The sequence below is a fragment of the Suillus plorans genome (assembly GCF_016647745.1).
Source record: "Suillus plorans strain S12 chromosome Unknown HD556scaffold_10, whole genome shotgun sequence".
Taxonomy (NCBI): Eukaryota; Fungi; Basidiomycota; class Agaricomycetes; order Boletales; family Suillaceae; genus Suillus; species Suillus plorans.
Window position 1 is genome coordinate 286671 of NW_024537394.1, and position 27790 is coordinate 314460.

The following is a 27790-nucleotide window of genomic DNA, read 5'->3' on the forward strand; positions in this document are numbered from 1 at the left end:
ACAAATCATTATTAACTGTGCATGTGATCAAAATATTGGTAAGGTACCAACTGTAAGCTTCCGGCCATTCCAAATCTATCCGGACTTTTCTAACTGTATTTGGACTCGGAGCATCCTGTCTCCCCGTTTATATATCGAGCAAGCTTGAAGCGGCTTGCACAAGCTCGTGCCCGCAATACGTCACGAATGGGCCTCCTGTACCTTGGAACACCCTTAACATGGGATGAAGCGAAGCAGTATGCGGACCATGTTCGAGAACATGGTATCACACAGTTTCTCTATACCTGGGATCGAGTGAAGGACAGATGTGGCGATGAGTTGCTGTGGGGAGACGAGGTGAATATTACCAGTCCCAGTTTTGTTTGCTTACATTTATAATGAAAGGTGGAATACATGGTCGTTACCTTTGACGACAAGGAGAAAAATGCAAAACTTTCTCTCCGTCAGACTGAGATCCTTGCAAAGCTTAGTCAGGTCGTAGGAGACCTCACAGACGACGATACACCCGCCCTGTGAGTAATTGGATCCTCAGGGGAAGCGCCGTAATAGAATTGTTCCTCAGCATGACTGTTCCGACTTTCCACCCAGAATACGGAAGATACATGCTGGAGTCGACTCCTGGCTCTCCATACACGGGCTCTATCCCGGACTTACTATCCGTCGAGACAAACATGCACTACAGGTAATGTCGCGTCTCAATGTTTGTGGGTATTATGTGTGGTATTGAACCTTGTCATTGATAAGACGTACGCTCGCAAAAAGGCACCTGAAGGCAAATGAAATCCCATTCACCTTCACATCTTTCCCTCGCCTGGGAACGCATGGCATTTTTACCGAACCTCATTTCTCATCGGATGATGCCAAGTCCAGCCACAGCCTCTTTTTGCCAGAGGAGATCACGAACCCTCACGCACGTTTTCCGTCAGTACCTGACTATTTTGACTGTACACGGACGCAAAACTTATCCAACTTGTTTAGTACTCTAACAGCTAATATCCGCAGTAGACGGGGCTCCAAGGTAGCAATCAACCTTCCCATATTTATTGATGAAAAAACACCTCGACCATTTGTTGACCCCACTATACCATGGCAACGTGCGATATACCAAGAAGATCCGGGTAAGTGCAACCCTATCCCATTTACTGTCAGATTTGATCTATCGGTGACTCAACAGAGGCGAAGAACGGTGCGGCATTGATCGATCATATTTACATGGACGCAATGGGCTTCGGAATGGGATGTTGCTGTTTGCAACTCACTTTCCAGAGTTGCAATGTAGATGAAGCAAGGCGCATGTATGATGCTCTTATTCCCGTTGGACCAATTATGGTGCGTAGGTGCTTTAGTGAGGTAAAACTCAGATGAATCAAGACGTTTTGCAGCTTGCTTTGACAGCAGCTAGTCCGGCATGGAGAGGTTACCTCGCTGATGTAGATTGCCGTTGGAATGTCATTGCTGGCAGCGTCGATGACCGCACACCAGAAGAACGCGGTTTGAGAGTTAGTATCATTTTAGTTCCTTATTGTGCTTTCTGAAACGAGTATTCTAGCCTTCGAAAGACAACTACACGATTCCCAAGTCCCGTTATGACAGCGTTGATCTATATATCGCAAATAATTGGACCAACAAACCCGAATATAACGACGCTCATGTACCCTACAACAAAGGTATCTTTCAACGTCTTCGTAATCACGGTGAGTATTGGGCCTTTTGACTTTGTTACGACTCTGACTCCCTTGGATTTAGGCATAGATGAGATGCTTGCCAAGCACGTAGCACATTTATTCATTCGAGATCCTCTCGTTATTTTCTCTGAAACCATCAATCAAGATGACACTACTAGCAATGACCACTTCGAGGTGATGTCACTATTCGTCCTGCTCTGTTCGTTATTCTCAACGTCTTGGCAGAATATTCAATCCACAAACTGGCAGACTCTTAGATTCAAACCGCCCCCACCAAACTCTCCCATCGGCTGGCGTGTAGAGTTTCGTAGCATGGAGGTGCAAATGACAGACTTTGAGAACGCTGCATTTGCTGTCTTCATTGTCCTCCTTTCGCGCGCCATCCTAGCATTCAACCTTAATTTCTATATTCCTATTTCCAAGGTTCAAACGGATATTTCTCCTCGATGTCATTTGACTGATATTGTAGCAGGTTGATCAGAACATGGCGCGTGCACAGAAGAGAGACGCAGCTCGTTCCGGAAAATTTTATTTCCGGAAGGATGTTCTTCCCCCAGGGCATGACACTCTTACCATTAGTCCACTTTCGTGCTCTGGATCATCTACGCCTGTGGAAGGTGCTCCAGCGAAGGAGAAACTACTTCGCAATTGTTTCCCCCCTGTTCCTCGACCGTCGTGTGTGGAAGATGGTCCAATTGAAGATGAGTATGAGGAGATGACTGTGGAAGAAATTTTTGTTGGGAAGGTTGTCATGTATTCTTTGCCTGCAGCTTTCAAATGTTGACATTTGTCTCAGGGATCCAAGTTCCCTGGTCTGCTTGGCGTCGTCGAGGCTTACATCGACACCTTAGACGTTGATGAGGGAGACAGGTTGCAGATTAACAAATACCTTGACCTTGTCCGCAGACGCGCAATAGGCACGGATATCATTTCTTTTTCTTTTGAGACGTGTGCTCACATCAGTTTTAGGCTCTTTACAGACACCCGCGACTTGGATTCGTAATTTCGTGCGCTCTCATCCAAGTTACAATCGCGATTCTGTTGTGAGCCAGGAAATAAATTACGACCTCATGGTTGCTGTGGATGAGATGTGAGTAATTTACATGATGGGTATATTGTAAGATTCTCAAATCTTTTTATGATAGTGAGCGTGGCGTGCGACGCGTACCGGAGTTGTTACCAGAGGATTACGCGCCTACTAACGGCTACCATTCCAAGCCTAACAGTCCTTGACATATTGTGATCTGCATTGTTCCTCTTTAGAATTGTAGATCTATTTGTGTATAAATTATATCACTGTCATTCCTGTATCCTAGAAGAGGGTACAATCTCGACCATAGCGGTTCTCACCAGCCTGTCAGTCACAACCTTAGGACGATATTAGCCATTGTCAGCATGAATTGAGCTCTGTCTCCTTCGTGCTCCCTTGTTCCCTCATTCTTCTCCTCGTTGTCTTCATTTTGTTATAGCTTCCGGTTCGTCGCTCGTACCCAATCAGGTTGCCATATCTCGTGGGGAAAGTATATATTGTTGCTGAGAAGATCAGTCGCAAGATGGAATACGACAGCTGTGCGATGGACACAATTCACAAACTGGTGAATGGGGCAAGCGGACATCGATATCATCGTGATGCATTCTAATTGTGAGATAGTTCCCATTTTGAAATTTCATTCCACGGTCGTCATGAACTACATTACAGCAGAAAGTACCGTCAGCATGAATCCTGAATGGACTTGTAGAAGGAAGTGCTTCTCATATTCATACCTTGTTGACTTCACCGTTGGAGCACTGATGAAATACACGGAGTGCCAGTGCGGGTGCAAATTATATGTAGACCCTTTCAAATTGGGTGGCATGAGTGCAAGACAAGCACGCATTGTCTGCATGCTATGCGACAGTGGATGATTAGATGTTCCACTGGAACACTAACATGGGAATGACCATAGGGACGTCGAGTCGTCGACGGTGGCTTGTGCGGACAGGCCGATCATGGTATGATTCCTTGAAGATCACGGATGTGAAGTTGTGAACAGAGAAGTGTCAAAGAGGCGTTGAGCTATATTTCGGTTGCGGTCAAGTTGCGGTGTGATGCAGAACGGGATTGATAGAGAACACTTAAGACATGTAATCGGATTTGATGAACCAGTTCTGAGTTAATGCTCTCGATTCCTGAGCGAAAAAACCGAAGTTGAGCCATGTAAAAACATGGGAGAATAGCAGTCATGTGACATAAGTCACGTGGTTGTGAAGCGGCTTTATCCGACCAAAGAACGTATCGTTCCTCACTCCATCTTTCGGTCACGTCCACAAAATACTTTGACCATGTCTGCTTTGCGTCTGCTCTCCTCTGCCGCCCGACGTGCACCATCAGCGCTCGCACAGCAGCGACGAGGATACGCTGAAGTAGCTGATAAAATCAGCCTTTCTCTGGTCCTTCCTCACCAGGTGCGTCCGCTGACTGCTTCCATTTACTCGGAATTGAAGCCGGAATATTGCGAAGGCTATCTTCACTTCCACAGATGTTGTTCAGGTGAACCTTGCTGCTGCAACAGGTGATATGGGTATCCTGGCAAACCATGTTCCCTCTATCGAGGCTCTGCGTCCTGGTTTGATCGAGGTTGTTGAGTCGGGAAACGCTTCCAAGAAGTGGTTTGGTGTGTTGAAAATTTTGATATTATTCTACACATGATATTAATGCACTGTGCTAGCTTCCGGTGGCTTCGCAACTGTACACCCCGGTAACAAACTCACCATTAACGTCGTCGAGGCTGCGCCTTTGGAGTCATTCTCTTCTGAGGTAGGTTTCATCCTCACACGTGTCACCGCACTCTAAATTTCTCCTCTCAGGCCGTTCGTGCAAATCTACAGGAAGCATTGAAGGTCGCTGCAGGGAACGGATCCGAGGAGGACAAAATGGAAGCACGGATAGAGGCTGATGTGTATGAGGCCTTGCAACATGCTTTGGGGTCGAAGTAAAATTGTGATTCCAGCCACCGGCCGTATCGCTAGAGTACTACTTATTCCAACCTTGATAACGCTCTTACTTTTGCGTGTCTTTGAGTTTCGCTGGTACTGTGCAAGTTACTTCACATCTGAAAGTCCGGGTACTTCCGCGGCTCCGTTACAGCGAACCTCGCGTAATGGGTGAGGGCACCTGCGCCCTGGGGAGTATGCGCGCTGCTTTCCCTTCAAGGATTCCCTCCGGCGAGGCATAAGTCAGAAACCAGGTGCAGTGGACTTATTGAAGGCAACGCAAGACGTCGTGTTCCATGGAGCTGCCACTTAGCTGGCATGACGCGTCTTTGCTTAAGCATGAACCTCTGCTGACTTACTGTTTTCTATACTCCGAGGCCCAGTGCTCGACTCGTCGTGAAAGCAATGTCATTATCAATGATTTCGTGGAGGAGATGCAGAAAAACGTATGTCATGTACACCAGTACAGATATAACTGACAACCTGGACATACTAGCAACGAGCCCTTGCTGCAGTTCAAGCATGGATCCGCCTGGCATTTCCACCAGAAAATGATGAGACAGACGTCATAAAACTCTCTGCCAATGATCCAAAGATGTTGTCCATCTTCTTTGAATTTTATCGTCTATTAAAAGCAGAGAACCGCCCAACGGAGTACCTTATCCAGAAGAGACACGAACTCTTGAGCGGTCACGCCACTCAAGGCACACGGTCTGGCCGCGGTGGGCACAGCGCCAGGGCGCGTAGACATGGAGTCAATGACGGCCGCGACCGTAGTAGCGGTCCTGGTCGTGGTCGCGGTTCTGGTCGCAGTCGTGGTCCTGGTCGCAGTCGTGGTCCTGGTCGTGGTCGTGGTCGTGGTCGTGGTCGTGGTCGTGGTCGTGGTCGCGGCCGCAGCAGTGACCAGGAGGGTTCAAGTCCTGTACCTTCGACAGTTACCAAGGCACTACAAGAGCATTCCCGCACATCTGAGGTACCTGAGTCCAATAAGGTTCCCGATGGTAAATGCATGCACAACAGTTCGGGTGGCATTTCTTCGATTGATATGCCGATTTCCCTGCCATTACTCAGTCAGGAGGATTGTCCAGATACTGCACCTTCACCGCCCGTTTGTCAATTACCAAGGGAAATACACCCAGGACTGCCCAGTAGCTCGCTGGGCAATGTTGACAGCACTACTCCTACTCATGCAGGACAAGGTACACAAGTCCTTGCTAATGGTAACCTGTCCTCAAACCACGGCCGGGAGGATAGCGGCCTACGATCTAACGATTCAGATCACTTCGTAGCGCGATCCTCCGAATTGATGGTTGCAAGTGCACTTCCGCAATCTAGACGGTCTCTTCGCCCCTTGCCACGCAAAGTAGCGACAAAGTATATTCCACCAAGACATGGACAACAAAATTCCTATGCTCAACCGTCGAGACCAGCCCTCAATCAGGAAGGCGTCGATCGTTTACTGACGGATATTGGTAGGAACGCCTCGTTAATGCACTCCCAGACAGTCTCAGTGCATATGGAGAACTGGGCTCGCGATGATGATCAAGATGATGTCGCGGATGTCGATGATATTGCGAACGAATTTGATATACCTTCAGTCAACGATACTTTACCTCCGTTGTCAAGCTGTAAGGAGGTGGCCGACATCAGTGTGCCAACGATTGAACAGCAGAAACCTCGTTTACCCGTAATGCCGCCAATTTGGGCCGAGGTATGCACAACACTGTGTGAGCATACAGTATTCTTAACTGGCATGTAGTCTCGCCAAGAAGTCTGTGAATCATTCGACTACTTTCGAAGTTATCAGAGTGGTGTTTATTCTTTGAAGGATATTGTCAAAGGCTATCTTTTGGGTGGATCACCCGCAAGGTATGTTCTTTCATCAAAAGGCAAGATGTCGCTAACTGAATGAGGTCAGCCGTGATATTTTTCATTGCGGGGGGAGATTGATCGTTTCCCATGGGTTAGTTCATGTCACATCTTTCCCATAAGTTGCCTGATTTGTGGCTATACAGTGGCGGTAAAGCTGAGAGCATCCTCGATTACCGGGTTGGTGCTGCTCGGTTTCAACAGGCTCAGGATCAAGAAGCCACAGACAAATCCGTCCGTGCTCTACTAAAGAGCTACACAGACAAACGACCTCTGGTTCTTCTAGCTGATGATAAGTATGCTCTATTCCCTTATGATCTTAGTGCCTCGGGCTGCACGTATGTCGTCCTTGGATTATATTGGATATCTCATGCATGGGGTATGATACGTCCAATTCGCATTTCTGAGTCGCTGTCGCTGAGCTCTCACTGTAGCCGAGTATCAACCCGCATCCAATGGCTGCGGAAGGGTTGTCCGCTGGAAGTTCGCTTTCCAATGGTGCGAAGGACAGGGAAATCCGTGGTGGATTTCATCCGAGAGCGATGATGTGGATATGCTTCCCGATCCAATCGGAGGTGGGTTGCTAAGATTCTGCCATTCGATATTTCTGAATTTTGAGCAGGTTGTCGGTCTGCTCCCAGACAAGATCCGTCGCCGCCAGATGCCGTTGTTAATATGGCATGCAATAAGTGTTCTCAGAAGAGTCCTGTTGTTTATTCACAGGGATGGATGTGTCTGAACCCTTCTTGTACTTCCTTTTGGAGTATAGGAGGACGAGAGCTGGAACAACTTGATTATGACGCCTCATTCTTACGCCCGATTAAAACAGTATTTACCAATCTTCCAGAGCTTCGCCCTGCGAAGCTTATTGAAACGATGGATTCCATCACTACTTCGTATGCATTTAGCAAGGGATGGCACTGCGAGAAGTGCGGGCGCCTTTCGAGTCGGTAAGCGTAGCTTCGTAGATATACTGTGCTACCCTGACGCAAGTTTGAAGGTTCAAATGGGAACATTGGGAATGTTCTTATTGTCAGGTATGTGTCGTCCCCTCTTATTATGTGGCTTCCCTTGAGGCATTTCCTATAGTTGATTCACAAACTTCCCGGAAGACTGCGGACAGCAAAAGAGTTTTGGCACCAACGACCACCAGCAGAATTTCTACACTCGCAAGTTGGAAAACAATCAGGTTTGCGACATCATTATCATTCACTGGCATTTCTCCCTCACATTCATGCGACTCTCGCAGAGATCATCGCTTGTCGTCCAGAGCCATTCGAACTGGGCGATGGCGGAGGATTTACAAACCACCTCACTTTTATTCTCCCTAATGAAAGGTAAGGGTCGCACTAGTATGCTGTGGCATTATCTTGATGACGAAGTCATGCAGAGGAAGGATCCATCTCTTATTGGGTACTCCATTGGCAAACAAACAGGCGGACGAGATATTCCGACAGTATCAGGAGCAAGCTGAAGAGGGAGAATTGCTTCTGAGAAGATACCCACTCAGGCTTGTGAGCAGCTTCCTTCTATCTACGAGGTCTTTCTGAAATACATCCAGAAAAAACGTTAGGGATGAAGATTTTAGAACTGTGTTAGTGATCGCTCAAACTGTATTGCAGTTCGTGGAACTTTCCTTACTAATTACTTTTCTCAAAATTGTGAGTGCATATTATTTTGACTATAAATTCTTGTGTTGAGCATTTTGGCATGTAGCGGGTGAACCATACCAGGTCATTACATCCTGCATCTGCTTTAATGACAATGCTCAAGGATGAAAAAGTATGTTGGTGGAACAGGAAATACCGTGCCTTTCGACAAAGCGCCATCATCTGTGTGTGGTGCCCTCGCCTTGATCAAAGAGAGATCTCGTCTCGCTCTTCAAAAAGACATCCCATTCAACGAAGTCCTCAGCGCCGCATATATGGAAAAACAAAAGATGTCTGTAAGTTCTGAGAAATAATTGCCCCATAGTCTTGCATTAACGTGTCTTAGTTCCACAGTGACAGTGAGCGCGGGCTGGGTCCTGTCGTAGCATCCCTTTCACTAGGGTCCGCGGCATTCATGCATTTTCGTGCCCGTGCTACATCAAAGGAGCCAAAACACTCATCGTCAAATGTGTTAACTTTGATCCTCCGGCACGTAAGTCGTGTTTACAAAAAGTGCAGTTGTCCTAGACCTGAAAATTCTCAGGGAGACGTGCTGATCATGGAAGGCGATGGTGTTCAACAGCATTATGAGTAAGTCTCGAGTTGCATGTGAGCGATCGTATCTGAACGTACTTGTTCCAGGCATACTGTCATACCCATGAATTTTCGCATTGCTGCCACCGCTCGTTGCATTGGAACTGCATGATCAGTAACGGATGTAATAAGCGAAATTGAATTTTTGGTGTGAAATGCTACTATGTTTTCGTTCTATAATATCGCTTTGCTTGCCCCCTTTTGTCGTTCCTCGTAATTCCATTTAATATACCGAGTCGCATTTTATCCAGTGTGCGACCGTGTCGTGTGCTTCATGAGCCAACGTGTCTATCAGTTGATTAGGGTATATCTTCTGAGAGGATTGACGAACGCGCCGAACGTCGTCGATTGCTGCTCAGTACGAGTATATATCCAAGTCAACAGTTTAAACAGCACGTAATATACACACTTCTACTCGACATCTTCTCCGTGAATTAACGCAGACACCTCCTCGTCGAGCCTTACGATGCGATTGGTCTCCTGCCAATGACCCTCGACGACCAGCAACCTCTGCAAGATGCGCAGCCCAAAAATCGTCAGCTTGATATAGCTACGAAATGGGAAATCAGCCCGCAGCAAAGCATGATATATATCAGCAATATTAATCACTCACATTGCGACATCGGCGACATGACTCAACGCCTATCATACTGGATACGTCATAGGTAGTAACTCTCCCATCGCGGCAAGCGCCGAACGTAGGCCGACAACATCCAGATCTCGCGCAGGAGTGACGTTCAGCGCTTTAAGAACAATCGACGGGTCAACGTCTGGTGGTGATGTGTAGGGTGGGAGTTCCGGTATTGGGAGGTCCTGCTACGACATGTTAGTATGTATAATGATGTAGCCGCGTACTGAACGCAACCCACCTCGGACCTCTCCAACCATCCCATAACCCACACCCATGCTTGACGTTCGTGTATCCAGTTGTAGTTCACATTTGGATCGAGTGTCCCGCCCCATTTTACTGTAGAAAGCACTGCATCCGGATCGATTACAAGAGAAGTGTCTACCAGAAGTCCGTGGGAGGAAAGTGAGAGGAGTACAAGTGCGGTGGAAGGGTCGTACATGAGCATCCTGCAGTGAATGTGAGTATATTTGCACACGTGAATAATATAGAATGAGGAAGAGGACTTACCGTCCTGCAACGCGGAGCTTTCGCCCCACATCGTCATCAGTAATGCAGTCCAACATTATAACCGTGCCGGGTGCTGGCCGTTGCATTCCTTGACCCCTTACTCGGTTCCTACTAGTACACCAGGCTTGTCGTTAGATAGGCCTAGGCCTCAGCACATGGTGTTGGTGCCACTCGAAGGTTCGGACTTGTTTTCTATTCCATGCTGTTGCTGACAAATGTTATCCGATCCTATAAGTCCGCTGTAAGTACTGCTTCCATTTACTCGAAATTGAAGGCGGAATATTGCGAAGGCTACTTATCTTCACTTCCACAGATGCACTTGTTCAAGTGAACGTTGCTGCTGCAACAGGTGACATGGGTATCCTGGAAAACCATGTTCCCTCTATCGAGGCTCTGCGTCCTGGTTTGATCGAGGTTGTTGAGTCAGGAAACGCTTCCAAGAAGTGGTTTGGTCGCCGTCCGAGGCAGGCAAAATACCTGAGCCCATCTATGCAGCGGATGATGTAAGACAGCGGGCAGACAGACTTTGAGCGGCTGACACACACTTCCCGCAAGACTCCCCAGAAACTCCCGACACAGACGTCAGACTGCGTCAACTCTGCCAGACCTGACTTTGAGCTTGACTCTCGGCAAGTGCCGGTAGATCCATCCTCCACATCGCCGGCACACTGTCATGTCCATAACTACGACAACACCACCGTCACCACCCATGTTCCCCGCATCCACTCAATGCTAAACCCGACCCGAATGACGCTGAGCATGGAGAAGTATCAGCATGATGGAAAGATGAACGTGTGACGCCAAAGGAGAAGGAGGGATAACAGAAGGGGAGAAAAGTGTTGAATCTCTTTCTTGTGACACCGTCTGTGCGGCGAGCCGTTACATCCCTAGCACAACACGCCAGTACTCAAGCTTCAAGCCTAATGGTTTGATTCGTTTTATTCTATGTATACGCTACTGACGTCCGCTTGTTCCCAGATCAAGTTCTTCCCCTCCCTACGACGCTTAGTTGGGTTGTCCTGCTCCAAGGCGGGGTTGTGCGGTGTCACCCTCCCTTCCTTCACCTCCATTTCCAGTGCGCAACATGTCGTACCGCCATTGATGCCCACCGTTTCTGCTTCGTGTACACCAAACACCATCGACGCCAATGCTGTTGATAACCCATGCGTCCGCCCACATGTACACGACGCCAACCTTCCGGGTGCCGTACAGACCCTCCAGACGGTCTCCCTTTAGGTTTGTCTCATACTTTGGTGCCTACGCAATACCTACCAGGTTGAAACATGACGGATGGCCAGATGAGTACTTGTAGCTGCTGTTCGTTAACTTAGTCTTAGACTGCCTAATGTAATAATTCTGATTCACCAGAAAATTCATCGTGCTTCTGTGACAGACAGACTGATATGTGCTTCATAAGCCAACGCGTTTATCAGTTGATAGTAGGGTATATCTTCTGGAAAGATTCACCGAACACGGCGAACGTCGTCGATTGCTGCTCAGCACGAGCATATATTCAAGTCAACAATTTAAACAGCACGCAATATACACACTTCTACTCGTCATCAACTTTACTTCTCCGTGAACGCAGGCATCTCCTCGTCAAGCCTTACCATAAGATTGATGTCCCCTCCACGACCAGCAATATCTGCAACATCTTCACTGCTTGCCTCACGCACAATATTCCGGACCTGGCTCAAAATCTGGCCCACGACCCATCGGTTGCTAGCCACCTGGATCGTCCGCGACCACCCATTATTCCGTCCATGGCAGGTGGTGGCTACGTAGATAGTTCAGGTCTTTCTCCACACTAGCTTCCATCCCAGGATCCAGAGGACAAACCAGTGAGGGAGCCAGTGGAAGAATGCGAAAAGACGCGAGTTGGTCCCAAGTGACATATAAGTTGGAGGATTGGGACTCATCACCTTTGCAACCACACGTCGTGCAAATTCATCAGTAGGCATGCTGCCTTGGTCTTGGGTTCGATTGGTACGCAGGCGTTCGTACACTCGATTGAAGTAGGGCTTGTAGATGGACGTGGGAGATAGTTCAAGTGTGGCTGCTTGGTTGGTGCTAATATTTGACTGAATGCACCCTGGTGCCACTAAAATCACTTTAACACCGAAAGGCTTACATTCCATGGCCAGAGTATCGCTGAGCGCGTGAAGTGCCGCCTTAGCTGCGCAGTATAATCCATACCATGGAATAGGGCTATAAGACGGCGTCAGCTGAAAGATGCCATCATTGCACCGTGCTCACATATTTCCTGCAATTGATCCAATATTAACGATAAGCCCTTGCTTGCGTTCCACCATAGAGGGTGCGACTGCCTGTGCAACCCGCAAGATCGAGAACGTATCGATCTCAAACGCGTTTCCAGCCTGATCTAAGGATACGTCAAGCAACGGTCCTGAGGGAAACCGAACATGACAACCGTTTCACTATGGCTTGAAAGGTTTGAACGAACCGATGGCCAGAACACCAGCATTATTCACAACGATGTTGATTTTCCCCTGCTCTTCTAGGATGGACTGTACGACGAGTTTCACATCGTCATCGCTGGTCACATCCATGACACGTTTTTCCACTGAATGTTTGAAGCCGTCCATCGTCTCCAGCCTACGAGACGTTGCATACACAATGCATCCCTGCTCCGCAAAACGCTCGCACCTGTCACAGTTATCATAAGTTTGAGCTTGAAGTAGGAAGAGTTTAAGACAACGGACTTACAAATGGAAACCAATCCCACCTTTTGAACAGCCAGTTACTAAAACGACTTCTCGCGACATGAGTGTTAGGTGAAGCAGGACGATAGCCTACAATGGCATAACTTGACTGGTAAGTTATAGGTGTAAAGTATGTAAGTGTATCTCACATGTAATGAGAAGTCCGTTCCGACGTATCATGCACATATATATGATATATCCATTTTATCTCAGATCTAGAAGCTTTGCAATGTGAAAAACAGGTGAATTAGAGTAGATTTCATCTCACAAATTCACGGGCTTCGTCTAGATGAGTATATGGTCACACGACCACCAGCACAGATGCCAGTCCAGCAAGAACGCGCCAAAACAGGCATAATTAATTTACACTGTACAGCATGATGCCACGTGCACTGCCACTCGAAAGGCTGACAAATGTTATCCGATCCGGTCCAGTTAAGTCCTCCTTGTGCTCGTACCATGACCATATTGATCTGACTCCGTCAGATCTAAATTTAAACTATTCGTACAGTACTTTCGAGTCGTGTTTAAACACTAACGTTGTCTTCAGGATTGTTAAAATCTCGTTTGCGCAGTATTTGAATGCGCTCGTCTTGATCCATATCTCGATGATGGGTAAGTACTTTTCTCTTGGATATCTCGTCTAATGCTAAACCACGCTAGACTACTCATCGTTCGTGATTGACGATTTTGATATCAGTGATTACGCCAATGCCATTCTTGCTGGCGAGCCGTATCCACAGCACCAAACGCAATTCGCAAAGCCCCGAACGGGGGCGGCCTCCAAGGACGATATATCGGTCACAATATCCAAGCTGGACTCGAGCATCGAGAATGTTGGAAAGCAAATAAAAAGCCTGGTATGTAATTATATTATCACACTGAGATGCTGTTGATCACGTATTGATTTCAGGTTACTACTCACCATGAAGAGTTGCTTCACCGAGCGGTGGAGATCAATAACCTCTCAGGATCGCTGACTTCAGTTCGACGTGGCTTGGACGACGTCGATGCTTCCTTGGAGAAGTACGTAGCTACGTTCTGTCGTTACGTCGCAACTTACGCGGCCGAATCAGACTTCGCGAGAAAATTCGTGTTCCATACCGAACCTTGGAAACGAGCGCCATTAGGCTTCAACGCACCCGTCAAGCCTCGGATGCGTTGCGGCGTATTTCACGTTTCATCGTGCTTTCACGACGTCTGGATACTCAAATGACCGAGTTCGCTGCATTCGACAAGCCGAGCACCGCTGAAAAGAAACTCGACAATTCAAAACGCCTATTCGCAGATCAGCAAGACGACAAGGAGCGCATTATTGCCAAAGCGGCATTGACAATAGCAGAACTAGGTTCGCTTGTTTATTACCTCGCAGGTAGTGTTTAACTTTTGTCAAGGCGCCTTGTTGGATGGACCTGAAGATACTGGGGATACCCTCAAGAATTGCTTGCCAGAAACTGGCCATAGGACTACCCCAACGATGGATGCACTGGTCCCCCTTCGATCTGTGAAGGCGACAGTAGCTCACATACCATTTATCGAAGAAGCGCGATGCAAGGTCACGCGTGAGATGGAATCCATGATCATAACCGGTCTCTCCAGTTTGGTTTGTCATTCTATGTTCTGGCGTGAATCATTAACATGAATTTTAATTTTAAGGATCAATCACTATTGGCATCCTCGTTACAGACAGCGCACAACTTATGCATACTCCCAACGCTCGTACAAGCTTTGTCAAAAGATCTTTGTGACGCCGTCGAGGAACGGATACGAAGTACATTTGATCTCTCATGTATTTCAAAGGAACTTGTTTCGAAGGGTAGGTCGTACTGAGACTATCCTTCCTTGACTGATGTTCTTGTTCGCAAGAAAATGTACCTTCGTCTCAAGGCCTCTCATATAAGTCGCGTGTACGAACAGAACCAACAAACATCACGGCACCACAATGGACAGGTGCGCTTTGGGCCCGCCTCGAGTCTCTCGTCGAGGAGATGGCGGCATGCTGCATCAAGGTAGCAACCTGAACGCTATTCTACATTATGTCGACGACTTACTACTTAGTCTTAGGTGTATACGCTCGAGAAGGCCCTAAAATTGAAGAAGGATCCGGTCACCCAAAGATCGTTCATTGCCGATGTAATGAAGGTACGGTTTTTTGTACATCCAATAATCAAAACTATGACCAACTAACTACCTGAAGGTTCTAGAGAACAAACCTACTTCTACATTCTGGACTTCGGTAGGACGCTCTCTCGAGAAGTATGTTCGTGATGCTGCCAAAGGTTCGTTTTCATTTGTGCCATATACATCACCACTAATGTATCAAGACTAGGATCAATTTTCCTTCAACAGACTCTAAGCGCTGGTTACCCCAAACTCTTGCGCATCTTCCACAAATTGTTTGCTAAAATTGCAGTGCATACTGACACAGTCTATACCCAATCTCAGCAATCGTATGTCTTCCCCTTCTCGTGAAATATAGCCTCATCATGATTTTTAGACCAGAAACTATTCTCGTCCTCCGCGCTCTCTCTACGTTCGAGGATCTTTACCTCTCTCGTTCAGCAACCCGTTTGAATGAATCCGTATCCCAGGCTTTTGCTGGTGGCTCTCGCGCACCTCCAGGCTCTAACGAAGGAGTCACGATTGCGCGGGTGGTGATGAATGAGCTTGATTCTGCTAGGTTCGATCCTTTGTTAATACTTGCGGTGGCGAGAAACGTCAGCGCAGCTCTCGATGGTGTGATGATGAGGGCCGAGGGCCTGGTGAGTCTTTTTCGGCTTTGAATAGGTACCACATAACTCATATGTTGAAACTAGATCTCTTCAGATCGCTTAGCGGTCACACTTCTTGGGCCGATGGCGACTCCACAACAAGTCTTGAATGGTCAGGTTGCGACGTGCCTTTATTATTGCTGGACGAATTTGGAGAAGGTAGCTGAAGAACATACCGAGAGCGCTGCCACGCTTGTAAAAGCTGGTGTAAAGGTATTTATTCCCAAGAATACCAAGTCTTGAAGTCACCCCGCTGCACAGAAACTGCACATCACATACGACGGTATTGTTGACCCGCTCCTGACGGCGATCCGAAGGGAGCTCGCTTCCATCGTCTCGAGGCTTCATAGGGTTGACCTGCAGAAGGCCACAAACCCGATGGCAGGCATGGCGGGGCCAAGCATGTACATGAAAGACCTCGCTGATAAACTCAACTACGTCAAGACTCAGATCTTTACTAATTTTACAAGTGATATGACCCAGTCCTGGTATGCTCTTTAGTCATTTGCTGTTGACCTGTCGCACTAAGTGAAACACCCAGGGTGCTCTCTATCGTAAGATATGTCATCCGAAACTTTGTGCTCCACGCCAGTATAGCGAAACCGTTGGGGGAGAGCGGGAAGCTGCAGCTCACGACAGATATGACGGAGCTCGAATTTACGTTGGGCGCGTTCCTTGGGCCCTCAAGCAAGCGTGGTCTTGAAGCGGCGGGGGAGGAGTACAAAATGCTTAGAGCCATGCGGTTCGTTCTATTCCTGACACTACCTGATGCGCGCTCACTCACTTATCATAGACCCCTCCTCTTCATCGACACAGCTTCGCTTGCAGGTCCAACGCACGCTGCGAACCTGCCTCCGCTCATAGTGCTGCACCATATTCTTGTACGGTCCCCACTGCCGATGCCGCATATAACCCATGGATGGCAGGAAGCGGAGTATGTGCGATGGACGGAAGAACATAGACAAGAGGATGCATGGGGACTGGTTGAGGCTGCGCTGGTTGGGAAGGAGGGAGAGTTTGTAGAGCTTGCAAGGAAGGTACTAAGGCAAGCGAGGGGTGAGTGAGGCTCGGGACAGGGTACTCAGTGCTCAGCGCTTGCTCCCGTTTATTCCAGCTATTTCTAAATCGATACCCACCCATCATCTTTGTTTAGTTTTGGCGCGAAACAAACAACCGCCTCCCCACCTATTACCCCGATTGCGATGTCACATATCTCTAAATTCGAGCATGTTGTTGTGCTACAAAACCCACTCTATGGTGTTTGTAAGGGCTTGCTGATTCGATATGATGACTAGCAGTAATGGTTATGTGAGCTAGTCCAGTCCACTCGCTTGCAATGGTGACACTAAGCACTACTTGAGCTCGCTCACCAGCCCAGTGATTGCGACATGCTCCACTTCCAACCACTGAGCAACCTTGGTCAAGTTCTACTTCGTCTCCAACACTGGCGAACAATGCCACAGTATGACGATGTCAATATATTTCAGCTCTACTATTGAGGATACATAGCAGATGACTCGATACCCGGTGATGCTAACAGTTGTGCCTGTTTCAAAATCAGGGACTACTCGGAGACAAAGAGCTTTTGTGATTCACCAAGCTATTGACTTCGTACATGAGTCTTGTAGGCTTGGGACGATCATGATGGTCCCATAGTGTCGCGTTTTTCATTCACGCGTGCCTTGACTCGAGACTGGACAGTATCTGACAATATTCATTGCAAGATTCTCGCTAAGCAAGTATGCTGCTCGTTGATTGGTCATGCCGACGGTCTGTTGTGACGTCATTTGTTTTGTCTGATATAGGAAGCCGTTGCTATACTTACCTTATCGATATATCTCTGACCGTCACATCGAATCTAACTCTCATCCACGTTCTGTCGACCGTCTGCAGAGTTTCTAGTGTACTACCCTCTGGGTAGCTACCACGCGTCTCTTATTCCTTCTTCATCTATGTGTTCAAACAGAAGGCGAGAGTTATCACGCTGCGGAGCCATTATGCGATCAGCTGTCTGAACTCAGACACACTACTTCTACTTTCTATTTCACTTGCTTTCCATTCGTTCGATCCAGATGACTGATAATTCCGTGGTTCTGAATGAACGTGTTTCATCAAGGCCATGGCATCACCAGTACAGCCGCTCTCCTTTCTGCATATATTTCCTGAGCCAGATGATCCCAAAGTATTTCGCAGGTTCGCAGACATTCTGGTCTATCAGTTATCTGGGCTTAGACTCACGTACTTGGGCTAGCAGATGATCATATTGATAAATTGTGTTTTTGATCATCCATCATCTCCTGGCCCTAAAATCAGTGTCGGTGATGGATATATGTATGTATGTTTCTCGTTCGATGCTTTACTTGTGCTTAGCAGGATCGATGGACTCCAACAGGTCTTGCAAAAACGCAAATTCGACGCGCGATCTGCAGTCGCATGTGCGCCATGCTAAGATGGTGTGACTAAGTGCGGTCGATGAGCATGGTCAGAAGATAAAAAGCTCGAGTACATGCAGGTATTCGAGGCTTTCATCTTCTGACCATGCTTTTCAGCTTGCTACTTGATGCAGTCTAGATCACAGATTTTAAGTAGCGATACAACAAGAAATGGGTTTGTCTACATAAACCTCGTCTAAAATATACTTTGAGACACCATAACTGAAATCAATACGACGGATCCTCGACAAGCTTGGGGTCAACGTTTCAACGTTGACGTTGACGCGTTCGTGTGCTCTGGATAGCGAATCAGAACTTCACGCGATCACGAAATGGCACCTTTCAGATTATGATTAGCAAAAAATACTTTGCAGATGAGTGGGGAAAGACCAGGCTCGGACCGAGATGCTGCTGTATCCCCGACTCCTAGGAGGGCTTTCCCTGTCATTCTCGTGAAGATTGCGAGCCTATTGAATATTGAATTATCATGCGCGCCTGCTTAAGTGCTATCTTGCCCGGCTATCAATATTATTGTCTTGCGTGCCTATTATATTACAGTCACCGTCAAGTACTCAAGAGAGCTGCTGTGACGAAAGTGAGAAGCTGCCTGCTGTACTTAGTGAAGCATTTACCCACGGAAGATATCATTGCTATGCTCCACATGCTTCGGAGGGACAGACGGAAGGCACGCCAGAATGGGACAAACTTCTGTCAGTTGCAAGCGCATATGTTGCACAGTCGATGGAGGATATCGATGGCTACCGCCATTCGTCCCATATTAATCATACTGGGAGAAGCTACTGCAATAATCCATGGCACTGACACCGGAAACACAGCAATGGGTTCAATGCAGCAGTGTCATGCATCGCGAGAAATCCTTCTGATGAGTCCATTTATGCCCAATGAGTACTGAGCGGGACAAATGTTGAAACGTTGACGTTTATGTCCGATCAATCGGAGTCTCTGCTAGCGCCGATTGCCATGAATCCGACCGGGGGTGTGCCTGCAGCTTGCACTGACAATTGGAACTCTGGCATTTCCCGGGCCTGTCCAAAAACAACCAGTTCTCACCGGCACTGAGTGGGTGAAGATGTTTATGCCCGATCGATCGGAGTCTCCGCTGGCGCCAATTGTGAATCCGACTGGGGGTCTGCCTGCAGTCTTGGGGTGTCACTCAAGACGCTCGTAGATAGAGAGAATTGTCCAAAGGTCAATGTTATTCAAGAGAGAGCTATGAAGGAGTGGGGAGTGAAGGCTAACTGCTACTAAGTGTGTGGGCGAAGGCGCGAAGCGCTTCCGGCCCCGATCGGGGATCTGTCTGAAGAGAAAGAAGGTGAGCTGCGAGGGTGGGTGGCTAGCCTCGCATGAAGATTCTCAGAATGACATTACGTTGATCAGGACCACAAGAGCAATTGTTGGTACGATGCGAGGCTCATCATCGAGGGCTGGTGGCACGAGCTATGATGATCAGGGAGTGGAGGGCGGGGAAAAGAAAGAGCTCGGTGAGACTCAAGTCTTACGAGCAATATGGGAGAGCGGAAACAAGAGACGGTACCGGCGTTATCCGCTCGCCCAAAGACTATACTCTAATCCTACGTTCGTGCCTCACTACGTAATAGAGTGGCAATCTTGGGGTGTCACTCAAGACGCTCGTAGATAGAGAGAATTGTCCAAAGGTCAATGTTATTCAAGAGAGAGCTATGAAGGAGTGGGGAGTGAAGGCTAACTGCTACTAAGTGTGTGGGCGAAGGCGCGAAGCGCTTCCGGCCCCGATCGGGGATCTGTCTGAAGAGAAAGAAGGTGAGCTGCGAATCCCCATGGTGTTAGGAGTCTGAAACGACGCGTCGCAGCGTGGCCGCAGATATCCCAACGAGGTAGGAGTTAAAGACTACTCACGTCTATGTGGTTTTCATCTTTTTTTTTTAGCGGTTTCTCGGCATTGAGAAACGAACGAATTCGTCGTGGAGAGCCGGCGTGGCTTGCATGAAGGGTGCTAGGATCTGGGCGTGTTTCCGAAGGTAAGTTTGGAATGCGTCGCTAGCCCATCTACCCTTTGTTTTGACGACTTCGAAAGGAACGTTTCGGAGTAAATACTCGAGGGTAGATCCTATGCGGATGCCATGGCCTTGCAGAGGGTCCATACCTGCAGCCCTGGCCGCTTTGGCTAGACGTGTGATGAATTTTTGTTTCGTCAAAGGGCGATGACCATTCTTGTAGCGGTATGCAAAGAGCGCGGCTCCAGGTGGAGGGTTATTGATGGCTATATGCTGCAGAAAGGCTCTCTCTGGGTCTGATGGGCCGTTTTGCCTTGCGAACGATACATCTTCTCCGTCTGCTAATGAGGTCTTGGTCTGAGGTAAGTGAAAGACCCTCATTGAGAAGTTGTTTCGGTCCTGCTCCATGCGTACGTCTGAAGGTTTGACGTGACGATTTGGGTTAAAGGATGTGAGGGTGGGGATGGTAAATTCTCCGACTCTTGCTGTACAATAAAATGTGGACGTTAGGCAACTGAAAACGGCCACGTCTAACGGGCACTCAGGATTGAGATGACTCTGGAGTGTGCAAATGAATTCGATCGTATAAGGGCGTCTCTTCTTACGTTTCGAGGAAGGGGGTGTTAAGTTCTCGGAAGCTTTGAGGAGAGCGTCGATTTCCTCGTCGTTGAGGCTCCAGCGTAAGCCGTGAAGGATGTGCCAAGCGCGGACTCCGAAGACGTAGTTCGCTATTGTTTTCCCGGAATATAAACCTGCTGCTGCTGCTATGAAGGTTGATATCAAGATAGAATCCGCTGGGGCGCGGTCTCGTTCAGGAATTGATCGTGAGTCGCAGAAAATGTGAAATACTAGCAGTCCAGAGCCGTATGATTCACGTGTGCTCTCTGCCCATGCATGTAGCATTACGTCTTGAATTCTGGCTATGTCCCCCACTCCAAGGGTGTTGGGAGTGAGTCTGGGGGCGAACGGAATCCACAAGCGTAGTCTATCTTTTGCCGCACAGTGGGGCCGTAAGGCCGAGGTAACCGGGGTCAAGTCGACTTTATAAGCTAGGTGGGGGGTAGGTTAGATGGTGGTTGCGCAGGGTAGCTGGGTATTTAGTAGGAAAGAGACCTACTAAGCTTGCGACGCTTTGTAGAGTTCCTCTCCTTGTTGCTCGAGTTGCCGGTTTGCAAGGGCTCGTTCTGCATAATCTGTCCGCTGATGGGTTCTGGTGGGAGCATGAAGCGGGATGCACTTGAGGTGACGGTGGGTCTCGCTTGGTAGTAGAGGGGCGTCGAAGTCGACGATGAAGTTCCTGAGAGAGGAATGCAAAGGAATGGGGGGCAGAAGTAGGGAGCGAGGAGGGTACTTTCCGCGTGAGGGGTCATCTGCTGGGTTGAGCGCACTGGGAATGTAGCGAGTGAGGAAGGTACAAGGTATGGCTTCAGCGATGCTGTGTATCCGCTTGAAGACTCCGTTTGTAGCGCGGTTTCGGCTGCGACCTTTCCACCAACCCTCAACGACTCCGCGGTTGTCTCCGAAAATCTTAATGCAAGGTACTGGGCTGGATCTGGAGGTTTGTGTGATGGTAAGGGCGAGGAACTCGAAGCCGATGGCTTCCGCCCATCCAATGTCGCGTCCGTCAGCTTTCCAGCCAGGAATGAGCCGCCATGCGCGCCACCATCCATTGATCCAAATTGCGATACCCACGCCTGAGCTAGCATCTGAGAAGGCGTTGGGGTCGAAGACTTCGCAAGGGCCTGGGATGAGCCTACTGACTGACGGTTGCTGTAGGATTGCAGACCACCATCTGAGGTCAGCAGCACAGTTTCGAGGAGGGGTATGTGGCACGTAAGGGCGGTCACCGAAGATAGAGAGCATGGTCTCCAGTTCTGTGAGGTAGGCTCGACCAGCGGGAACAATGAGCGACGCATACAGGAGTTTGCCGAAGAGTTTCTGGGTCTCACTGAGCGTATGGCGCGGTTGGGATTCCCAGGTCGATATGGCCGCCAAGTATTTCTGTTTCTTGGCTGCCGGGATTTCCACTGTTCGAGCTCCAAGGTCCCAGGTGATGCCAGTGAACGGCGGAGTAGTGCAGAAGGGAGTGTCCTTTGAAAGTTCCCAAGGTGTCCCTGTTTCGGCGGAGAAGAAATTGATATCGTCCATACAGTACGAGAAGGATGCGTCGTGTTTGGAACGGGGGGAACGTTTGGAAAGGTCACGGATGGGGAAACGACAATCTTCATCGAATTCCTCAAAGGTGTCATCCAGCATGGTAGCGCCTCGGTACCATTTTCTACCTCCATTGATGCGAAGGCCGCCATTATCTTGGATATTCTTGGCCCAAATTGCCCTTTGCACGTTGTATTCGGCAAGGTACTGTAGGAGAACGCGAAAGAAAAGGTGATCGTCAACCCACTTTGAGAGTGGGCCGACACCTTCGCTCCGTAGCAAGTCTGCACCAGCGTCAGCGAGTCCCCCATAAGTGCCGGCTGCGGACGAGCAGCCAAAACAAAAACTAGTATCAATGGCAAACTTATCTTCTCCTGTACGGACGACAACACCTGGGTATTGGGAGGGGTGTAGCGGAACGGTCCTGTAAGCTTCGGCGACATCCCGTGTTGCTCCTTCTGAACCAGGAGGGAGGCGCCACACCAAGGTGCAAATGGTGGCAAATGTGCCATAAGTACAAGGGTAGAGATTGGAGTCGATAGCGGAATTGATAGAATCAATGGGGCGAGGGAGGGAGTTCGATCTATGTGACAAGTTCTGGATGAGGCGATACTTTCCTGGCTTTCCGGGCTTTGGGATGAGCGACAAGGGGGCTGTCTGAAAGGGACCGATGAGGGTTTCCACGTCAGCGGCGGATAGCGGACCGAGATAGCGGCCTGTTTCGTATTCGCGAGCGAGAATCGAAGCAAATGCCTCGGCATGCTCATCGATGGAGGGGTTATTAGGGGGGGTATAAGTAGTTTTGATTGTGGGAATACTACCGAGGAAGCCGTGTTGTAATGAATGTGGTATATGTGCGTAATTAAGTATGAGTCGCGATTTAGTGAGAGCGAGTAGCCAAGCATTGGGGTTGTAGGGGGTAAGCGCCTTAAGCTTCCTGCCCTCGAGAACAGCTCTGAGCCCCATGATCCGCACTCCCACATCCGGAACATTGATGAATGTGTTCCTTGCTGGTATTCGAACAGCCATTTGGGCGTTGCCAGTCGTAGCAAAGCTGCAGGCCTTGGGCATTGACAAGGCGACCTTCTGCATTTCGCCGGCAGGAGGTGGGAGTCTTGCCGTCCCAGAGGAACTCGCTCTTGCATTTGTGCACATTGTGGGCGAAGCGGCCGAGGCATAGAGCGCAGGCAAATAGGCCGTTTGGTGCCGCGCTGCTCTGAAAAGACTGCTTTTCTTGGGCAGGACGCTTCCGCTCCTGGCGAGGTCGCTGGTGGTTAGGAGATGTGACCCGGGGAGGAGGGCGAGGAGCTGGGTTACGAGGTGGGGAGCGTGAACGGGAGTTGGCCCTGCGATGCCCTTCTTTTGTTTGGTTGCGGTGCGAGGGGGCACTGTCTCGGCTGGGGACACGCTGGTGTTGCGCCGTCTGAAACTGAGGCATGTTGGAATCCCGCGAAGGATCGAGGAGTTCACAGTGGGAGCGGGAGCATTTTGGAAGCGGAGCGGGAGTGGTGGAAGCAGTGGGAGTGGGAGCGATTGTAGTGGAAGCGAATTTTTGTGGAAGCGTTTGTAGCGGTAGCATTATGGGGTCATTGGAAGCAGGTGGAAGTGTGATGGGGAGTACAGTCAGATGCTAAATTGCTGAGAGCGACAATCTTAGATGAACTGACCTCTGTGAGAGATTCGTGCCGCGCTCTGTTCCAAACTTCTTCGCTCATGTTCTTCAGTAGGGTGAGGTTGAAGATGCTAATGTCGAACGCATTATTGAGGACTAGGGTGTCGTGCCAGTCACGACGGACGCGGGCCGCATAGAGCAACAGCGCTTGCTCGCCAAAGTGTTCTGAACGATACGGGTGGGCTACGATGTTCATGAAGAACATGGTTAGGGCTCGCTGATGTTTCTCCGGCCATTTCAGCTTGTTGATATGTAAGAGAAAGCTGTTCTTGGCAAGGTCGAACTGGCGCCACTCGAGGTTGTGGTCCTGCACCGCTTTGCGGGATGCTTTGAAGGATGCGACTGGCTTGAGCGCTACGAAGTCGTCGACCTTGGCTAGACCGAATGTATCTTCGGCGCTAGTTTTGGCGTCGTCTGCAGTTGTCTTACACCCATCTGGGCTGAAGTACCATAGCTCGACGTATTCGAACGATTTCAGCTTATGGATGGCGTACTGAGATGGGCGGGGGGTGAGTGTGTCACCTACAGCTGTGCCTGTCTGGAAGTCGTTGATTTTCGGCTTCTTTTTCTCAGCTTCGCGAAGCTCCATTTCTGCTTCGTGTTCTAGGCGTAAACGTTCTTGGTTTGCTTGTTCTCGTGCGACTCTGGCTGCATCGGCTGCCAGTTCTGCATCTTCGTCTACTTGCCTTTTCCACGCTGTTACTCTGAGGTCGCGGTCTAACTGCCAAGCAGTGATTAACTCAGTAGCGACTTCTTCGTGGGTTGTCTGGGTTCCTCCGATGATTCGAACCCTGAGACCTTCGAAGGTGGGTGAGGAAAAATCGGGTTGAATGTCGAATGCCGGGTCCGAAGCGATGCGGGCCATGGTTCGAAATAGAAGTGTTTTTATGATAGTGGATGTTGGGTGACCAGAGGGATGAAACTTATAACGAGAGATTATTGCGGTAGGTACGAAAAATAAGAGAAGAAAAGAAAGAGCTCGGTGAGACTCAAGTCTTACGAGCAATATGGGAGAGCGGAAACAAGAGACGGTACCGGCGTTATCCGCTCGCCCAAAGACTATACTCTAATCCTACGTTCGTGCCTCACTACGTAATAGAGTGGCAATTTGCACTGACAATTGGAACACCGTTGACAAAAATATTGTCCAATCAGCTCGTTTTCGTGGATGAATCAACCACAAGGGCCCGGTCAAATGGCATTGTCTCCTCTTGGATCTCGTGCCAGTCGTTCGTTCGAGGTCAAAGGTAAGATCCATGACTATTGCAAGCTAGTGGACTGAACTAGTTCACATACCTGCTAGTCATCGTACCGAGTCAGCGAGCCCTTGTAAACAACGTAGAGTATCCCAGAAACGTCGTGTTCAAATTTAGAAATATGTGGCAGGGACTGATCAAGCTTAAGGCGAGCCCGGGGCGTCTGATAGGCCCTCCAAACAATGCCAAGACCGGATCTCGATCTCAGCCAACTTTCTTGTGATCTTGCGGCAATAGCCCCACCAGCTGATTTAAGGATAGTACTTGGAAGTGGCCAGTGTCCCTGCGGCAATGTGACAATACGGATATGTAAGGTTCGTTCCGTTGCTAATTGGGCGTGCTACACTCGGATCATCTTGGCAAACATAGCTGCTGTGACGAGAGAGAGAAGCAGCCTGCTTGTACTTAGTGGAGCAGTTACCCACAGAAACAGAACATGTCATCGCTGTGCCCCATATGCGAAGGGACAGAAAGCAGGCCAGAATGAAATAAATGTCTGTCAGTTGCAAGCGCATGCATTAATACGAGGTCAATGGCCATGGCATATGGAGGACTCAAGGGTGTCGGGCCGCCGTTCTGATCCTATACACTGTGATAACACATGTCACTGATGGCATCAATCAAATAAGACGGGCTGTGTTCCACCACAAGGAATAAGCAGCATCGGATTAGAGTTCATTCAGTTCTCGACGACCAGTCCGGGTTCTGTTTGCTGTCGGAAATTTCCTGGCGGCATCAAAATGCTCACGTGTTTTAATCTACTGATGTCAGGTTTTATGTAAGAGTGAGGAACGAGCACGTGCATAGAACAAAGTCTATGTATGAGCCGAGTAAGGACAGCTTTGTTCTCCTCTTTCTCGCTACCAACAGCCTGGCGCGTGTATCAGCACATCAATCATCTCCTAAAGTCATTACCTTCAAACATCGATCTGCTCTTTTGAAATTTCTCTTACATCTTACGATGACTCGACTTTCGGCTGATCCACACCTTGAACATTGTCCGGATTTCACCTCCGCTGATCTTCAGAGCAGTCGCGCGCCTTTGCTCGGTCCTTCGACCACCGACGAACAAGCTGCGGCCATCTTGACCACCATCTGGACCGCCACTAATTCAACCTTAAGGATCCGCTGGCAGGGGCAACTTGACGCTGATGCTCTAGCGGCCGCGGAGGAGCAATGTATCATCGACGAAGCATCCGCCCAGCGTGCGGCTGCTGAAAAGCTTCAAGCCGACCTGCTTGCTGAAGAGGACAAGAAGAAAAACCGTCTACACCATATTCCCATCCCTGACCGCCCTCGTCCCACACGGGCTTCCGAAGCTATCCTTGTCTCTGACTTCGCTCTACGTAAATTGGACAAAGTACAATTCATTGAGCTTTACTACTGGACCAACAAAGGGCTTGCAGATGCCCGGCTGAATTTCCACACTACTGATGACGATAGTTTAGTACCGACAACTGCCGCAGATGGCTCCACCACCTGGATCGCTGCCAATGCTGCACGTCCTGCCTCTGGCGTGATCGCTGATCATCTCCTCACTCCGCTCGACTTCTCCCATGCCATCCCTCGCTTCATTGCCTCTTTACAACAACGCGGATGGGACAGCTCGCGCGTTCTTATGTTGGCTAACTTCTTCGGGGCACTCATGTCACACAACTATTGGACGTCTGACAATGCTATTGAGCGGCGTGCTCTCCTTGCCTATCAGGAGGAACAACGTCGGGCGTGGCATCAAGCTATTCCATTGCCTGCTGGAGCATGGAACATCGCTCTGATTGATGAAGTTGAATTGTCACGGACCTTTGATCGTCTCTATCACGCTGAACGAGAGCGTGCTGACTTAGACTTTGAGTTCAAGGTTCGTTTCTTCATTTTAAAATTTCAAATCAATATTAACGTTGTTTGCTTCGTTTCCACTTGTTATCCGCTCTTGTTGTTATGATACTATCTATGACTTATATTTGGTTACCTGCGTTGCGCTGCGTTTTTGTTTTGCGATATGCGATCTGCGTTTTGTGTTTGTGATTGTGTTCAATCTCTAGAGGTTGCACAGTCTGAACCCCAGGTCATCGGGAGAGGACTATCGCGCCTCCAAAAAGAGACCCCGCGCTTCCATACCTTCTGTTGATCACCGCTCATCAGCGGCTGAGCGTGAGCGCTCTCCTTCCCCCTCCTCGCGTAACAAAAGCGCTAGGCAAGACAAAACACCGCGTTCATCTGCGGGTTTTTCCAACGGCGCACACGGCCAACGCTCTCCCGCCGTGTGTGCCGTTTGTCTCGGGCGCAACACTCATCCTTTCGCCGAATGTCCCGCAGACCGCCTGTGGGACAATTCCTATTCTACCGTCAGCAAACGGGTCCTTCGTCAGCTGCTCGTCTGAAGCAGCGACAAGCCGCTTTGTGTCGATTGGCAAAGAGGTCGAAGTTGCCCATCTCGCTTGCACGACGAACGACACCTATGCTCCGGATGTCTCTCGCTCTCCCACAGAGCTCAAAACTGCCCTCGAGCACAGACGCTCTCATCCAGTGTGTCCTTATAATGTGTTGGCTTGGGAGGCTTTGCTCGAGGAACATGGTCTTCGGGAGCGTTACCACAAGATTACAAACGGCTTTCGCTTTGGTTTTGACCTGGATCTCCCTCACATTCTCATTTCTCAAATTCCCCTCAACAGTCCCTCTCTCGCGGAACATAGCAAGGCTCTTGATGATATCATCGATCGAGAACTTCTTGCTGGTCGGTACATCGGCCCGTTCACACGTTCTGACTTACAGTCTCTGGTGGGACCCTTTCAAACGTCACCAGTCTCGATCATTCCTAAGTCTGGTAAACCCGGTAGATTTCGGGTCATTCAAAACTTCTCTTTTCCGCATTCTCCCTCT

At 49.0% G+C, this 27790-nt stretch overlaps 9 protein-coding genes across 9 annotated transcripts; 6 read left to right on the top strand and 3 right to left on the bottom strand.

The window, feature by feature from the left end:
• Window positions 1-186: 186 nt before the first annotated feature.
• On the top strand, window positions 187-2918 carry HD556DRAFT_1231137 (glutamate-cysteine ligase-domain-containing protein; the record flags this gene model as incomplete). Its single annotated transcript, XM_041297406.1, is given in 14 exon segments — window positions 187-336; window positions 385-512; window positions 563-682; window positions 745-921; window positions 979-1118; window positions 1175-1329; window positions 1383-1499; window positions 1550-1694; window positions 1747-1859; window positions 1911-2108; window positions 2158-2430; window positions 2482-2635; window positions 2655-2775; window positions 2831-2918. The coding sequence occupies 14 exon segments, from the start codon at window positions 187-189 to the stop codon at window positions 2916-2918; spliced, it is 2079 nt and encodes a 692-aa protein (XP_041163984.1).
• Window positions 2919-3980: 1062 nt separating this feature from the next.
• Window positions 3981-4740, top strand: HD556DRAFT_1265782 (F1 complex, delta/epsilon subunit of ATPase). The gene is made up of 4 exons (XM_041299106.1): window positions 3981-4130; window positions 4186-4339; window positions 4394-4482; window positions 4533-4740. Exons 1-4 carry the CDS (start codon window positions 4008-4010, stop codon window positions 4659-4661), a joined length of 495 nt encoding a protein of 164 aa, XP_041163985.1. The 5' UTR covers window positions 3981-4007; the 3' UTR covers window positions 4662-4740.
• A 1587-nt stretch (window positions 4741-6327) lies between these two features.
• On the top strand, window positions 6328-9069 carry HD556DRAFT_1455072 (uncharacterized protein). The gene is made up of 15 exons (XM_041308112.1): window positions 6328-6369; window positions 6418-6527; window positions 6577-6621; window positions 6674-6906; window positions 6962-7102; window positions 7150-7477; window positions 7528-7564; window positions 7617-7864; window positions 7918-8041; window positions 8116-8188; window positions 8244-8260; window positions 8311-8472; window positions 8523-8669; window positions 8721-8767; window positions 8819-9069. Exons 1-15 carry the CDS (start codon window positions 6349-6351, stop codon window positions 8880-8882), a joined length of 1797 nt encoding a protein of 598 aa, XP_041163986.1. The 5' UTR covers window positions 6328-6348; the 3' UTR covers window positions 8883-9069.
• A 56-nt stretch (window positions 9070-9125) lies between these two features.
• Window positions 9126-10128, bottom strand: HD556DRAFT_64272 (uncharacterized protein). The gene is made up of 3 exons (XM_041311167.1): window positions 9909-10128; window positions 9640-9847; window positions 9126-9586 (listed from the first exon to the last, which is right to left on the bottom strand). The coding sequence occupies exons 1-3, from the start codon at window positions 9992-9994 to the stop codon at window positions 9416-9418; spliced, it is 465 nt and encodes a 154-aa protein (XP_041163987.1). The 5' UTR covers window positions 9995-10128; the 3' UTR covers window positions 9126-9415.
• Window positions 10129-10262: 134 nt separating this feature from the next.
• On the top strand, window positions 10263-11407 carry HD556DRAFT_1525060 (uncharacterized protein; the record flags this gene model as incomplete). Its single annotated transcript, XM_041309248.1, has 5 exons — window positions 10263-10365; window positions 10404-10411; window positions 10464-10700; window positions 10887-11225; window positions 11277-11407. The coding sequence occupies 4 exons, from the start codon at window positions 10263-10265 to the stop codon at window positions 11142-11144; spliced, it is 606 nt and encodes a 201-aa protein (XP_041163988.1). The 3' UTR covers window positions 11145-11225; window positions 11277-11407.
• Window positions 11408-11698: 291 nt separating this feature from the next.
• Window positions 11699-12694, bottom strand: HD556DRAFT_1430524 (uncharacterized protein; the record flags this gene model as incomplete). The annotated part of the gene is made up of 4 exons (XM_041304914.1): window positions 11699-12116; window positions 12165-12315; window positions 12373-12575; window positions 12636-12694. The coding sequence occupies 4 exons, from the start codon at window positions 12692-12694 to the stop codon at window positions 11699-11701; spliced, it is 831 nt and encodes a 276-aa protein (XP_041163989.1).
• Window positions 12695-13084: 390 nt separating this feature from the next.
• Window positions 13085-17020, top strand: HD556DRAFT_1265788 (Golgi transport complex subunit 5-domain-containing protein). Its single transcript, XM_041299107.1, has 16 exons — window positions 13085-13246; window positions 13295-13491; window positions 13545-13657; window positions 13708-13979; window positions 14026-14234; window positions 14288-14447; window positions 14498-14640; window positions 14696-14773; window positions 14829-14910; window positions 14961-15081; window positions 15129-15393; window positions 15448-15615; window positions 15664-15890; window positions 15944-16144; window positions 16196-16458; window positions 16517-17020. Exons 1-16 carry the CDS (start codon window positions 13240-13242, stop codon window positions 16678-16680), a joined length of 2670 nt encoding a protein of 889 aa, XP_041163990.1. The 5' UTR covers window positions 13085-13239; the 3' UTR covers window positions 16681-17020.
• A 6344-nt stretch (window positions 17021-23364) lies between these two features.
• On the bottom strand, window positions 23365-24622 carry HD556DRAFT_64542 (uncharacterized protein). Its single transcript, XM_041311174.1, has one exon. It carries the CDS (start codon window positions 24517-24519, stop codon window positions 23569-23571), a length of 951 nt encoding a protein of 316 aa, XP_041163991.1. The 5' UTR covers window positions 24520-24622; the 3' UTR covers window positions 23365-23568.
• Window positions 24623-25871: 1249 nt separating this feature from the next.
• Window positions 25872-27038, top strand: HD556DRAFT_1305306 (uncharacterized protein; the record flags this gene model as incomplete). Its single annotated transcript, XM_041299762.1, has 2 exons — window positions 25872-26768; window positions 26964-27038. 2 exons carry the CDS (start codon window positions 25872-25874, stop codon window positions 27036-27038), a joined length of 972 nt encoding a protein of 323 aa, XP_041163992.1.
• Window positions 27039-27790: the final 752 nt, after the last annotated feature.

Coding starts and splice junctions, on each gene's coding strand:
- HD556DRAFT_1265782 (XM_041299106.1), top strand. CDS start 4,008: ATGTCTGCTTTGCGTCTGCTCTCCTCTGCCGCCCGACGTGCACCATCA. Junction 4,131..4,185: donor CTCTGGTCCTTCCTCACCAG/GTGCGTCCGCTG, acceptor AATATTGCGAAG/GCTATCTTCACTTCCACAGA. Junction 4,483..4,532: donor TGGAGTCATTCTCTTCTGAG/GTAGGTTTCATC, acceptor TTCTCCTCTCAG/GCCGTTCGTGCAAATCTACA.
- HD556DRAFT_1455072 (XM_041308112.1), top strand. CDS start 6,349: ATGCCGCCAATTTGGGCCGAG. Junction 6,622..6,673: donor AGATTGATCGTTTCCCATGG/GTTAGTTCATGT, acceptor GTGGCTATACAG/TGGCGGTAAAGCTGAGAGCA. Junction 7,478..7,527: donor TGCGGGCGCCTTTCGAGTCG/GTAAGCGTAGCT, acceptor GCAAGTTTGAAG/GTTCAAATGGGAACATTGGG.
- HD556DRAFT_64272 (XM_041311167.1), bottom strand. CDS start 9,994: ATGCAACGGCCAGCACCCGGCACGGTTATAATGTTGGACTGCATTACT. Junction 9,848..9,908: donor AAGCTCCGCGTTGCAGGACG/GTAAGTCCTCTT, acceptor CATTCACTGCAG/GATGCTCATGTACGACCCTT. Junction 9,587..9,639: donor GATGGTTGGAGAGGTCCGAG/GTGGGTTGCGTT, acceptor AACATGTCGTAG/CAGGACCTCCCAATACCGGA.
- HD556DRAFT_1265788 (XM_041299107.1), top strand. Junction 14,774..14,828: donor TCATTGCCGATGTAATGAAG/GTACGGTTTTTT, acceptor AACTACCTGAAG/GTTCTAGAGAACAAACCTAC. Junction 15,616..15,663: donor TTGTAAAAGCTGGTGTAAAG/GTATTTATTCCC, acceptor CCCGCTGCACAG/AAACTGCACATCACATACGA.
- HD556DRAFT_64542 (XM_041311174.1), bottom strand. CDS start 24,519: ATGGCCCGCATCGCTTCGGACCCGGCATTCGACATTCAACCCGATTTT.